Consider the following 13872-nt stretch of genomic DNA (forward strand, 5'->3'; position numbering starts at 1 on the left):
TTTTAATAGTAACTGATAACTAAACAGCAATATTGCCACCATTACATAGAGAAAAGAAATAACAACACGAACAAGAGAACCTCATAAAAGAAAAGCAAATGTGCACCAAGAATACGGGAGAAAAACAGGCATTTGCATTCATAATTTAAACGACTGCAATCCACACACATCTATCAAGCTCAAAAAGCAGTACAACAATTTACTCTCTTCATACTTGGCAGAGCAACTCAACTAATCATTATTGAGTTGAGTGTCCATATTATTCAACATAAACCATCCTTGGATTCCAACTGATCCTGCTATTCATGGGCCTTTCTGTACACAGTACTAGTCTGCCCTTGGTATCTTGTTTTTCTACTGAAAGTCCATTCCAACAAACGATCAGGATCGTGGGGACGAGTTCTTCTTGATCAGTGCATAGGCATCACTGTATATGGCCACCAAATTTGAGAAAACTGCAAGGACAATCATGAAAACAGACAGGATCTTGTCCTTCTTTGTTGCTATGCCATGAGGATCCCTGAAACAACCAAAAGACATATAGTTCTCTCCCCCAGAAATAAATCATTCAGGAAATTTAAGGGCATTTGGGCATTCAAAGTATCAAGAGACCAGTTCTGTCAGTGCAGTGGCGAGGAAAACTTATCCATCATCATGTAAGTGCATGGTGACTTGTATCCACAAAAAAAGTACTGAACACATTACAATTGGGATAATTGTCCACACTAAGAACCATAAACATTTAAAACTGAACTTGATTATTGCAACACACAGACTTGGAGCAATTACAGAAAATGCTGATTGCTGAAAGAATATAATTAATAATGATGAAGCCAATTGCATAGCATGTAACTTTAACAACTACAAGGGCAATAGACTAATCACATGAGCAGAACTCTTTGTATTCTTTGAACTTGTGAAGGGGGGAGGCCTACACTTGCAACCATGGGGACAAAACCTCCAAAGTACTTTATTTTAGCATGAAAATGAAAATCAAAATAATGAAATAAATTATGTATCAGGTTAACCATGAAGGCATTTTGCTTTCGTTGCCTATTGACTTTATTCAATGGTACTTAATGGTTTCCAAACAAAAACTCAGAGGCTGACACACAGACACACAGCTTGGTGTTGCATTCTACAGAGACGAGATTGCCTACTGAATTTTCATTGGATTTATAGGTCCATAACATAACCAATCATGATTACCATCAGTAAGTAAAAACTAAACCAATCAAAATACCAAACAAAAAAATGCATTCTTCTAAGCATAACTACAGCATACCATCCAAAATGATAATAACCCCACTTCTACAAATTACCACCCATGAAGTAGGTAACATACCTTAGAGCAATGGCAGCAGGAAAGATGAACCCTATGCAGACTGCAGCAGTTGCACCTGTGAACTGGAAAGCATCCCAGATGCTGGGTATGAAATTTGCCCCCAAGAAGATGAGAGACATAAGAACTACATTGATCAGTGCAAATCTTTGGTTATCCAAAACCAAAGGCCTGGCAGAGGGAAACAGGAGGCCATCCAAGTTGAGTCGTAGGGCAAAAAAGATGATAGGAAAGACAAGCATGAGGTGGACAGCATAGCTAACACGAACAGCATCATTGAGCACTGAGCTAAATGGGATGCCAAGGTCGGTATCAAAGTTGGCTAGCACATCATCCAGGGTTGACTCACCAAATAGGAGAAAGCCAAAGAAGCTGGTTGTTATGTACACAGTTGAGCATAGCGCAAGTGAAGTTCGCACAATTGATTGAATCTGGGAAGAGTCTTCAAGCTCATTGTCAATTGTGTGCACTGCAAATATAAAAAAAAAGGTGAAAAAGTTTAAACATCCAACCACAACCAAAGGCATAGTACCAAAAATACAAAAAACAAAGAACACATTCAGAAGCAGCAATCAGCTCAGGGGCTGTTTGATAACAGTTGAAGTTACTGAACTGAATGACTTATTGTTTTGTCTTTTATGGATAGAAATAGTTAAATAATAAAATATTCTAGATTATACTATGTTACCCAACTTCAGCTTCAACCAATAAGGAGCCCTTGACCTCCTTAAAATCTTATTCACTAAAAGACAAAGCAATAAGCTTTTCAATTCAGACACTTCAGCTGTTATCAAACAGCCCCTCAGTCTATTTAGGGGCCTGTTCGGGGGGTGCTAAAGCTTTGATTGAGTTTCTTTTACTGAGATGCTTTGGAGAAGCCACTAAAAGAAGCTTCAGTAGAAAGCCATATTTTTGGCTGTAAGATGGCTATTTTGAGCTTTCTGGGCTTTTCACCAAAAATTATTTATAAGATGTCTAGGTGGGGCCCACCTCATAAAACAAGAAGCTGCTATGTCAAAGCCCTCTTAAGTGGGCACTAGGTTAGTTATTTCTCTGACAAGTTTAAATTCCACATTCAGCAAGGATATAAAGATATCCTCAACTGCAGAAGACTAAAAGTGAAACCCAAATTTCCTCAAATGACCAACAAGGCAAACTACCATTCTCAGAAAATTAACATCCCTTTTCACCAAAGTACATAAACAAAATAATTAGAAAAAAAATATCTCCCATGATCATTTTCACTAAAAATGCATGAACATTTCATATCCCATAAATGCCATGTGTATAATTGTGTTTATATTAGAATGATAATGGCATACCATTATAGTGGCAGATATAAGCCGTTACAAGAACTGGAACCACAGTGAAGAGTTTCCAGAATGATGTCATATCAGTAACATTTGGAAGCCACCTGGGCATCTCAATGCTTCCACTTATCAATTTGACAATCGTGATTCCAGCAGTAATGACAACAAAAGCAATTGCGAGTGCAACTGATAAGGCAGACGTGTACCTCAATGAATCTGCACAGAAATTAACATGAGATTCTCCCTCCAAAAATTTAAGTCTGAACAATAGATACACAAACAATTATTTAGGTTCTTTGATAGAAGAGCAAGTACAAGAACCTAGTCATCAAAGTACAAATCAACAAGCAAACAAGTCTCTAGAACCCAAAGGCATGAAAGAAAAATGCAAGAAAGTTCCAAGCTTTCCAGTGAAATCTTGGGAGGGATGGACTGGATACAGACCTAACCTTTGGCATTTTTTGCACACAGTGGCTGCTCCCACTGAAATCTTGTTTAATTTTGCTAAATAATGAGTCCAAGGATTTAAAAGTTAACTCTCACTAGATCATTCAGAAATAACTAATATAATGGAGGAATCGACTGGAATGCTATCAGGAGCACATACCGTCATTTCCCGAAAGCTATGTTAGGCTTAGGCCATGAATTTCCCTTGAAGCAAGCAAAGATCAAGAAGACATGGAGGCACTGCATTAAATGCTCAATTACCTGATATAGATAATTCAAGGTGTCCTCCATGCCTTAAAAGGCTCAAATTCCCTGAGATCCACAGTGCATAGTGTGGGTGCTACCTATCGCATGCCTTGAAGCTCATATCTTATAGGAGGCATGTATACGAGGCATAAAGTGAAAAAGCTCATATCTTATAGGAGGCATGCATATGAGACATAAAGTAAAAATAAGATTTTAGCTAAAGGACTGCAGCATAAAAGAAGAAAAATCATTTTCTTAATCATGTTAAAATGTTAAAAAAACACTACACTTTAACATTTTTAGGTTTCTAAAAAAACCCTTAACCACTTCCAAAAAGAAAACACATTTTCAATTATTTTTAATGATAAGAATGTGAAAGTGTAAGGGTTGAGGTTACACCTGATGCATGGAGAGGCAGTACGACCTTGTCCCATGCCAATGCGTGGTCTCTAGGGATTAACCTATTCTGAATGACAAATATTTAAGGACCATCCAAGAGTGTGGGCCTAAGGAATGAGGACCATGTATTCCTCAACAAGATGCTACTGCAACTCAAACTATAGAGATGAACTGAAACAAGGACATATATCAGGTAGCACTTCCTCAATGGATTTTTATTAAACTTACAAGGATATCTAAATCTACTTAGACAACATTAATTGAATCCTCTAACAATTAAATTCCTGCAGAGAAAAATGATGGCATCATGGAGATCATTTTCATCAGTAAATTAATGAAAAACAGCTATTGCAAGTCCGCAATGGCCATCTCATGCCAATTAAGTGCTTGTTCGATAAATAATATAAAATCAATTGCGAATAAACTTGCCTACACGCTTGAAACAAGTCAATGGAGCAAAAATAGCAAGAGTTGTGACAAGCAGAACAAAGGCACGCCCATTCCACCAGTGTGCTCCAAACCAGCCTTCCAAGAGACCAGCATGGTGAATTCCACTTGCAGATGTTCCAGAAAGCACATCACCTAATAACGGAAGTGGTTGAACCAATGAGTTAGTAAAAATTATCCATGCGACAGACCATGAATAAAAGTTCTTAATTAATTGAAGGGTGAGAAAGGAAAAACAAAAACTATTCCGATAAATCATTATCTTTCTACTTCAAGAAGCTAAGACTATAGGAGAATATAATTCTAATAAGAAAGGAAAATAGAAACAAAACAGATGAAGTGGATGTAAGCTATACCAATTATAATCATGTAAACAATCAATACACCAACGTTGTTGATAACTACACAGATCTGTAATAACACCCTTCCGACTTTTCCAAAGGCGTCTCCCATAACTCCTCCATATGAATCTGTTTTGCCAGCTTTACTGAACCGGAGCAACATATCAATCGAAGCCTCCGTAAGGAATGCTACAAAGATGATCATAGCTATCCCTGCGCCAAGCCCTAAAACTTTCATGGTCGCAGGCAAAGCCATAATTCCAGCACCAACGATGGTAGTTGATAGATTAAAAACCGCCCCACTAAAAGAAGCACCATTAAACTCATGGAACTCAAGATCTTCATCTTGCCTTCTCGGCAGCAAAGGAGCATTCTCGTCAACAACCTGCTTTTTCTTTCGTGATGAGCTCTTCTCCTTCACAGGGGCAACGTTTCCGATAGTCATCTTTTGACGATTTAGGACTCCTAACAGAATTCGTAACACAGTAATATACAATAATTTCTTGGAATTTACAAAAAAAATCGAAAAAATTAATCACTTTTTAGGGGAAAAAGAAAAAAAAAAAAGAGCTGTACAAAGGGCTTATTCAGAAATGGAAGATCGGAAGGCACAAGCTTCCGATTGAATTATAGCTAAGAATTGCTTTGAGTTTTCAGTAAGCTTAAAAAAGGGGTTGCTATTTGCTAAAGGTTCAGATTTCAGAAATAAGCAGAAATTCCAATTAGAAGCCCCAAATCGCACAAAGGAGAGAGATCTACTCCAGAGGCCAGACAAATGGGGGATCAGCTGAGGATGTCAAGACAAAACAATCCAAGGATCCCCGATTAAAGCCGAGACAATACGAATGAGAATTTTCAAAACCAGGAAAGCACGATATGAATGAGACTTCGAAATCAACTCAATTGTTCGACGAAAGCAAGCAACTAATTCCCGACACCTTCACGCAAAAATCGACAAGAAGCCACAATAAATAAAGTTCAACTATTAAGACCTCAGAAAAAGGGCTTCTCCGCTTCTCACATGGATCAAGTTCAAGTAGTCTACCGTCTTATCTACGATTTGACTGAAACAGTGAAACTGAACCATAATCGGAAGTAGAAGTTATCTTCATTCCAAGGTGTAACTCGAGTTTATCAAAGAAATTTTTACAGGTCCGATCCGACGGAGATGAAAGCGTCACAGTCGACGGCTAAAGCACTAAAAGCCCTCTAAGTCGAAATATACAAACAATCTCCGCCTACGTTGGAAAGATCCAAGTCAAGACAATTTAAACGCGTACATGAATACATGATACTGTCTGCATTGAAGGCTAGCGGCTTATGCAAATTTAATAGCGCTGGAGATATTTCAGCAACGAATATTACAATGCTGCCCTTGCATTTCTTGATCTTCTTACGTGGATACGGATCTGTGACTGGGCCTCCAATTAGACTGTACGGATACAGGTAATCAGGTAGACCTTCCCGCCAACAAGAACGGACCGACCATATTAGTTTACTGATCTCGTGTTTGAACTTTGAATTGAACCCTATATTGTTTCTAGCCACGACAAATGCACCTTTTCATTCTACGAATTCCGGGGCGAAAGATTCAAGATTTTACAAACTCCGCACTCCCCCACATAAGAAGATGTCATAGCTCATAGGTCTTTTTTTTTTTTTTTTAATTTTTATTTTATTTTTAACTCAGAAAGCTTTCATTACTTATAGTAACATATTACATTGGGTATTATGGCTGTTCACACTTTCTACTACGATATTATATTTACATGCATTATAAGTAAGTTCATGAGCAACCGTATTCATATTTCTATTTACATGGTCTATAACAGTTATATCAAAAAAGGATAGTAGATGTAGAATTTTCTGTTTGATGGCTTGAACTTGACAGTCTATTTCATTATCCATATAGATGTTGTTTACCAAGCTTTCTGAATCAGAAAAAGAAAAGATAGCCAGGCTCTTCATCTTCACCTTTATGGCATATTGAATGCCATGTAAGAAGGCCCATCATTCGGCTTGAAGTGAGTTAGCTACTGCAATTCTTCTGCTACCTGAGAATATTTCATTATCATTTGCTCATGTTCCTGCCATACCAGATGATGGATTAAAGGTCCCATCAATGAACATTTTGTATTGTGCAACTAATATTATATGAGCATGTGATGTAGGAAATTTACTCTATTGAAGATCTTATTTTTGTGCTCCGCTACATTCCTCATATCCCATATCAACCTGAATAGTATAAGGAACTTTGCAATGAAGGCTTGTTTTTCTTCTTTGCTTAGACAGTTTAATTTAGAGTCTATCCACTCCTGTATGAAAAGATAAAGTTACTTATTTCTTATGAGTTCTGGGTTTATTCCTAAACAAGCCGAGAGCCATACTGCTCGAGCATAGGAGCACTCAAAGAAGAGGTGTTGCCAGGTTTCTGTAGTTACATGGCACAGTGGACATTTTCTCTCTTCCTCAGCAATGAAGTGCTATTTGCCCTTTGTAACAACACCATTCCACCATACCTTCCACATGAAAAGTTGCAACCTCATTGGAATTTTGCTTTTCCAGTTCCAGTGATGTCCTGAAGATGATGCTTGTGTTGACATGAAGAAGTTATAACCTGACTTTACATCATATATTCCCGATTTGGATCTCTTCCAGATGACAGGTGATGAGAGATTAAAGTTTGATAGATTGGGTAGCAGCTTTCTTGCTTAAAGACTGATTCAATTTTCCTTCTATCCCATTCACCTGACGTGGTGATGAGCTCATTCACTTTTAAACCCCTTAACTGAGTGGCTGCTTTGGGCTTTGTATCTGGGATCCCATTAGTTAGCGCTGGTACCCATGGATCAGAAACAAATACCTCTGTACCATTTTTGATCTGCCACATTGAGTTTGGTTTTAAATTATCCCATAATTGGATAACCTGCTGCCACCATCCCGAGTCCGCAAGCTTTTTTTTTTGAGGGAATAGATAGATTGATTTTTAACATATTTTGCTTTTATTGCCTCCCTCCGTAGCTCCTTTTCATTGGACCACAATCTCCAAATTTGTTTTGAGATCAGTGCTTGATTAAACCCCTTGTGAAGTTTTAGAGATAGTTCATAGGTCTATAAGACACTTATTACTGATGTTTTTTTTTTTTTTGGTGAGGGGGGGGGGAGGATTTTTGGACTGTAATCCCCCTCAGAAATTTTTTTTGTTTGCTATTACGAGCTTTTCTTTTCCCTCTTTTTCTTTGTTTGGGCCCAAAATAAGTTGGGCTTTGGCTGATCCGGCTAACCCATATGCCCTTAACGATCTCACATTTGACAGTTTTTTTAGATGGGTTGAGTGACTTGAGTCTCTTCAAGTGGGTAACGACGACTCACGAGTCACGAGGCTCCGGTCGACATCGAAATCCACCTAAACTATAAAGCCTGCGCTAACGAGTAACGAGCCGCCAAATAATACCGAGTAACAAGAGAGTCCGTTATGGCTAGAAGGGCGTTTCTGTTGTTTATTTGAACCGGAAGAGCGGTTCTGTTCACATGGGGTAAATTCGGAAAACGATATTTGAAATACTTATCGTTATATGTTGGACAGACATTAACCATTCAGAATTTAAACACGCCAAAATAAATAATTTGGCGTTTTGGCTTTTAACTTACTCCAAAAAATGATAAAAAATGTAATTGCAAAAGTTAAATCAAATCAAGCCCCTTTCTTAATCACTATCAGTTAATTGTAGTTGGGGCGATAATAAAGCGTGGTTCTGGTTCTGCCACGTGTATTTAACGTTCAAAAGAAAGGAGCTGGGAGTATCAATTGTCTCAGAAAAAGTAGGTGGGCCTAGGTCCAGGCGTGAAGTGCCAATTTTGAAAAGACAAAATATTAGGGTGGCCCATGGCCCACTTGGTCGGTTCATCCAGCCGTAGGACCGTAGCATACAATATAGCTCATTTATCCGGCCCTTGCTGTTGCCTAGGTTGCTTATTGCTAAGCTCATCTTATAATCTATTGGCTGGTGGATTTGGAATTCTGGATTATTGACTGTAATCAGATGAGATCGCATTTGATAACAACTGGATTTGGATCTTCACGCTTGTCATCATCTCAACACGGCAACTTGTACCCACCTAGTGGGTGCAGTTATTCTAGCGTAGCATAAGATAAAATTTTCCCAAAGGCCTGCATATCGCATGATTAGCACGTGGGGTGAAGAATGGTTTCAAAAATCAAATTTCATTTGGCTGGGGGCTAGGCAATAGTTGTGCACAGAGGTGTATGATTTTGATTGAATGCTGTGGAGTGTGGGCCCTTACAATTGTCAGGTTGGAATTTATTGTAGAACCCAGTGTTATAAAACCGATCCAGGTCGAACCGTTTTTGTCTTTCTCTGAGTCGCGAGTCACCGGTTTCACCAGTCGGGTGAGAAGAGTATGTATCAATATGTATTTTATTAATAAATAATGCATAATTATGTTTTATATATAATATATGAAATATTTTAAATTTAGTTATAATTTTTTATTTCTAAAAAAATTAAAAATTATAATTTAATGTTAAAAAGGGTTTTTTTTTTTTGAAAAAAATAATGGGGTATAGTGCATTGGGACACATGGATCTCAAAAACTTACCTAGAATAAAAAAAAAATCACCTTAATCAAATAGGTTTCGACCAAATCAATGGTTTTTTTTATCCTTTTTCGGGTTTTACTCAAATCAAACCCAAAATTTTGCTCGAATGACAGTTTGAGTGATTCAACTGGCCAGATCAACAGTGGATTGAAAACACTAGTAGAACCCCATCTCGTAGCTGACAGTGGGCTCTTTCCATTGGTAAGGTTTGAATTTAACCACCAAATAAGAACAAACTTATGGGCTCTTGTTCAACTTAATGGGTGTCATAAAACTCGAGATCAAATCAACCCCCCACAACGTTCCGCAGAACATTCCCGTCGTGTATTGAAAACATCTTAAGAACAAACTTATGGGCTCTTGTTGTGGGGGACTGATTTGAACTCATAAAACTCATAAGAGGTTGTTTGGCATTGATGCCATTTTTCAGAAAAAGTGCCACATTGGATCCAGTTTGGCATGGTTGTTTTCTCAAAAATTGGCTGTTTGGTTGACGCGATTTTTCAAAAATTGGCAATGCATGTAAATTGTAAAAGGGTGATCATTGTTCCCAACAGTTGAATTGGGATCTACTCCACATAGGGACCTCATAGTCACATCCCACTGTGTATTGAATACGTCTCCTATAAATAATAACATACGGAGAATATTGCTGATGTGTGAGTAGAACATGTTGTAAGATCAGTGTAAGGAGCAACCTACATGGATGATGAATCCAACATGGAATCCAATGTGGCATTATTAATTCATACTGTTATGGTGTTAGAACTTAGAACATTGAAGGTACTCGCCGTTTTCTTGCCATTCCATCTCGCCGTTGATACTCACCACTAACGGCACCATCTCCGGCAGGTTTGCTGGTGACAAAGTGTGCAGTGAAGACCTGCACGAACTGAGCCCAACACTTTATCGATCCGGGGGCCAGGTTCCTGTACCAAGTGCGGGCTACCCCCATGAGGGTGGTGGTGAAGGCCACGCACATGCATGATTCGCTGGCCCTGGCGAGGTGCATTTGGGACTGGAAAGCGTCCACGTGGTCGTTGGGGTCGAAGGATCCGTCGTACTTGTCTAGGGGCGGGAGCTTGAAATCTTTAGGCAAGGGGACTGCCAGGAGTTCTGAGGCAAGGGGGGAAGGAACTGAGAGAATCGGGGCGACTCCTACCTCGTCCAAGCTCGTCTCGCCTTTGCCTCTGAGCTCGGATAAGACGCGGGTGTCGATTCGTCAACTTCGACGGCGTCTTCGCTGCTGAGTGGGCCTTGTGCTGGCGCAGCTGGCCTCCGTGTTGCCGAGCTCGATGGGCTCGGAGTGCTGGTAGTCCGCTACTGCCAGTGCGCCGAATTGGTTTCCCACCAGTGGGGACTCCGGTTTGCAGACCCGAGGTGCCGACCTTGCGGGCGAGGTTCCTGATCCGCCTGCGAGCCGCGAGGCAAGGATGACTTTTCTTTCTCTCCGGCCTGGGGACGAGGCCTGGCTGTTTGGGGGATTCTGGGGCCTGGAGGCCTTTCCTTGGTGGAGGCGCCCATCCTGTGGAGAGGCCTTTACTGGCTTCGGGGCAGGGTGGCGAGGTGGAAGTAGTGGTTGGTTCGGTGTCAGTTGGGGGAACTGCTGCTGATAGTGGTATTGGGAGAGGTTGTGCAACACTTGGTGCTGGTGAAGCTGGTGTTGCTGGAACTGCTGCATCTGGGCTTGCATTGCCCGCATGCATTGCATTAAGTCGTCCAACCAATTTTGGCTAGCTGCCAGGGGGACGGCGGTTGGTTCAGTGAAGGTAGTCTCGATGGGAAGAGGGAAGGGGATGTTTGCGGAAGGTAGGCTTACAGGTGCCACTGCTTGTGGCGTAGTCAGATTGGGGATTCTATCCACCGTGAGGGGGATGGTGAACTGCCCAACACACACCACGGGAACTTGGAGCTGTTCCCCGGTGGTGTTTGTCTCTGTGCTGCGTCCGGCGTTGCTGGATGAGGCCATGAGTAATGAGTTTTTCAGAGAAGGAAAGGTTATGAAAGTTTTGGAATATTTAGTGTAAATAATTTACTCTAATAATTATTATCAATTTTAGAAAACTAATTTACTGTAATAAATTATTAAACTAATTTCAAGAAAATTAATTTACCAAAATTAAATTCATTTCAGAAAATTATCATTAAATAATTAAATTATTGAAATTATAACTGAATTACTTAATTATTTACAGTAACAATAATTATTAAATTATTCTTCAGATTATATAATTAGAGTATTTATTAGTTATTTGTCAAATTGTTTTTTGGAAATGTATTTTCGGATATTTATTTAATTGTGATATTTTATTGCAATAGTTAATTTTCAGAAAATTAATTTCCAGAATATTTAATTAACTCTAATAATTAATTTCCTGAAAATTAAACTTCACAAATTGCACTTAAAAGACAATGTTATAATAAATATTCTATTAATTAACTGTTATTTTTATCAAATTTTTCTACTAATTATTAGTAAACTAACATAAAATTTCTACTAATAATTTACCATTAATTAATTAATAATTATATTAAATATAATATTCATTAACAACTATTATTAAATTTAATAATTTGTCATTGTTAACAGTAATAAATCATTTGTTACTAGTTATTGTGAATAACTAAAGTTACTTAAATTTATGCTAATAGTAAATTAAGTTATTCAAACAGTTGATTAAGTGGTAATTGTAATAAAATTTCTATTAACTAATGATAATGCAAACATATGTTTTTTTTAAGCCCTAGGTAGCCTTATGTTACGAATTGATCGATTGAACAGATGAATAGTAACATTATTAACATATACATGCGTCGGACTGCAAGATATGCAAATGATCCGACCCACGTGTCTTGTCTTCTTGACCCGATAATATGCTACAGTAATCGCTCAAAATAGTGAACACAATAAATAGCATGTCTCGCATCTGGAGCATCCGAGCCTAACTAATCTTAGGCAGCTCCGGCTATAAATACGAAGCACCCCGTATAAGGTAAGGGGATTCAAAAACTGGAGCAATCTCTAAGCATTACCTCTCTTTGGAGAACTTAAGCATTATTTGAGACCTTGTCTAGACACATCAGTTCTAGACCTTAAGCTCATTTTGCACACATACCAACTTAACCGTTAGAGTCTTTGCATCGGGTACTCATCCGAGGCCTTTGACACTTTGCTCCTCATAGGGTTCGCACCGAATCATCCTTCGGACCCCTCACAAGGCACTCTCCTCGCTAGCCCTCGGCTTCTACAGTATCTGAAGGGACCTACCACCTTGGACGTAGTCCTCGGCCTCAGCTCCCCCTCTTCGGAGCCTCGAAGCCTTCGGCTCCCTCCTTTGAAGTTCGGGAGCAAAATTACTTTGTTGCCCTCAGCTAATCCGAGCACCAACAATTGGTGTTGTCTATGGGAAACGTTGCTAAGATGATCCCCTAAACATTGCAAACTCAAAACCTCCCAGCTTCAAACACTATGGTGCGAAGAGCCAGGGACCCCCCAAACCTGGTTATGAATGAGCAATTCTAGGTAGTCCTCAATCATCTGGAATACCTTACGCAACGCATAGAGCAAGTCTACCCCCAGGTGACCGCCCCGATGGGGTGTCTGATAACCAAGGTCGGCGTGAACAGCTTGAACTGCCAACCCTCGGCCAAGCCAAAACTCGGCAGTCGAGCTTTCTGAGTCCGGCAGCAACCAACCCCTCAGCACACCTCAGAAGAATGAGAGGCCTCCAAGCAGAAGGCCGACCCCTCGAAGATGAAGCAGAGGAGGCACGTCCGGTCGAGGAAGCCCATCCCACATGGAGACTCTTCGTTGATGGCTCGTCCAACCCCAAAGGAAGTGGAGCGGGCCTCATTCTCCTCATCCCAGACGATGCCATCATAGAATACGCGTTGAGATTCAACTTCTCAGCCTCTAACAACGAGGCCCTTCTCACGAGACTACAGCTTGCTAGGGACCTTGGCTCCAAGCATATCGAAGTTTTCAGTGATTCGCAGTTGGTAGTGAATCAAGTTAACGGTGAGTACGAAGCCAGGGAACAAAGCATGGCCAAGTACTTTTCCAAAGTTCAAGAGCTAGCCTGCTACTTCTATCGCTTCTCCCTGCAACAAGTCCCTCGAGCCGAGAACACAAGAGTCAACGCCCTCTCTAAGTTGGCAAACAACTCCAACACAGCCCTCGGCCGCACTGTCCACATGGAGAAGCTACCTTGGCCCTCTATAAAAGCCCAAGTACTCCCACTAGAGGTCGAACCATCTTGGATGGACCCCATCAACAACTTCCTACTAACAGGAACGATTGGCCGACGACAGGAACGAAGCTAGGTGACTCCGGCGTTAGGCAGCACACTACACCTTGCTAGAGGGGAAATTATATAGAAGATCCTTCACCCTGCCCTACCTCCGATGCCTCCGTTAGGAGGAGGGTGAATACGTGCTCTAAGAAATTCACGAAGGCATCTGCGGCAACCACCTCGGTGGTCGAGCCCTAGCCCAAAAGACATTAAGGTAGGGGTACTTTTGGCCAACTCTTCACAAAGATGTAGCAGAGTTGGTGCAAAGGTGCGATCAATGCTAGAGACATGCCAACTTGTGCCATCAGCTAGCCACCACTCTCTCGGCTCTCAGCAGCCCCTAACCCTTTTCCAAGTGGGGGATGGACCTCCTCGGCCCCTTTCCTCAAGCAACGGGGGGCAGGAAATACCTCATCGCCGCTGTGGA

At 40.4% G+C, this 13872-nt stretch overlaps 1 protein-coding gene across 1 annotated transcript; it reads right to left on the reverse strand.

Moving 5' to 3' along the window:
• Positions 1-5834, reverse strand: LOC104597846 (amino acid transporter AVT6A). The gene is made up of 5 exons (XM_010259581.2): positions 4548-5834; positions 4174-4326; positions 2665-2868; positions 1346-1811; positions 1-520 (listed from the first exon to the last, which is right to left on the reverse strand). Exons 1-5 carry the CDS (start codon positions 4975-4977, stop codon positions 382-384), a joined length of 1392 nt encoding a protein of 463 aa, XP_010257883.1. The 5' UTR covers positions 4978-5834; the 3' UTR covers positions 1-381.
• Between the last annotated feature and the right edge of the window lie 8038 nt (positions 5835-13872).

This window comes from Nelumbo nucifera, chromosome 4, assembly GCF_055504915.1.
Source record: "Nelumbo nucifera cultivar China Antique chromosome 4, China Antique-T2T, whole genome shotgun sequence".
In the NCBI taxonomy this organism is placed as follows: domain Eukaryota; kingdom Viridiplantae; phylum Streptophyta; class Magnoliopsida; order Proteales; family Nelumbonaceae; genus Nelumbo; species Nelumbo nucifera.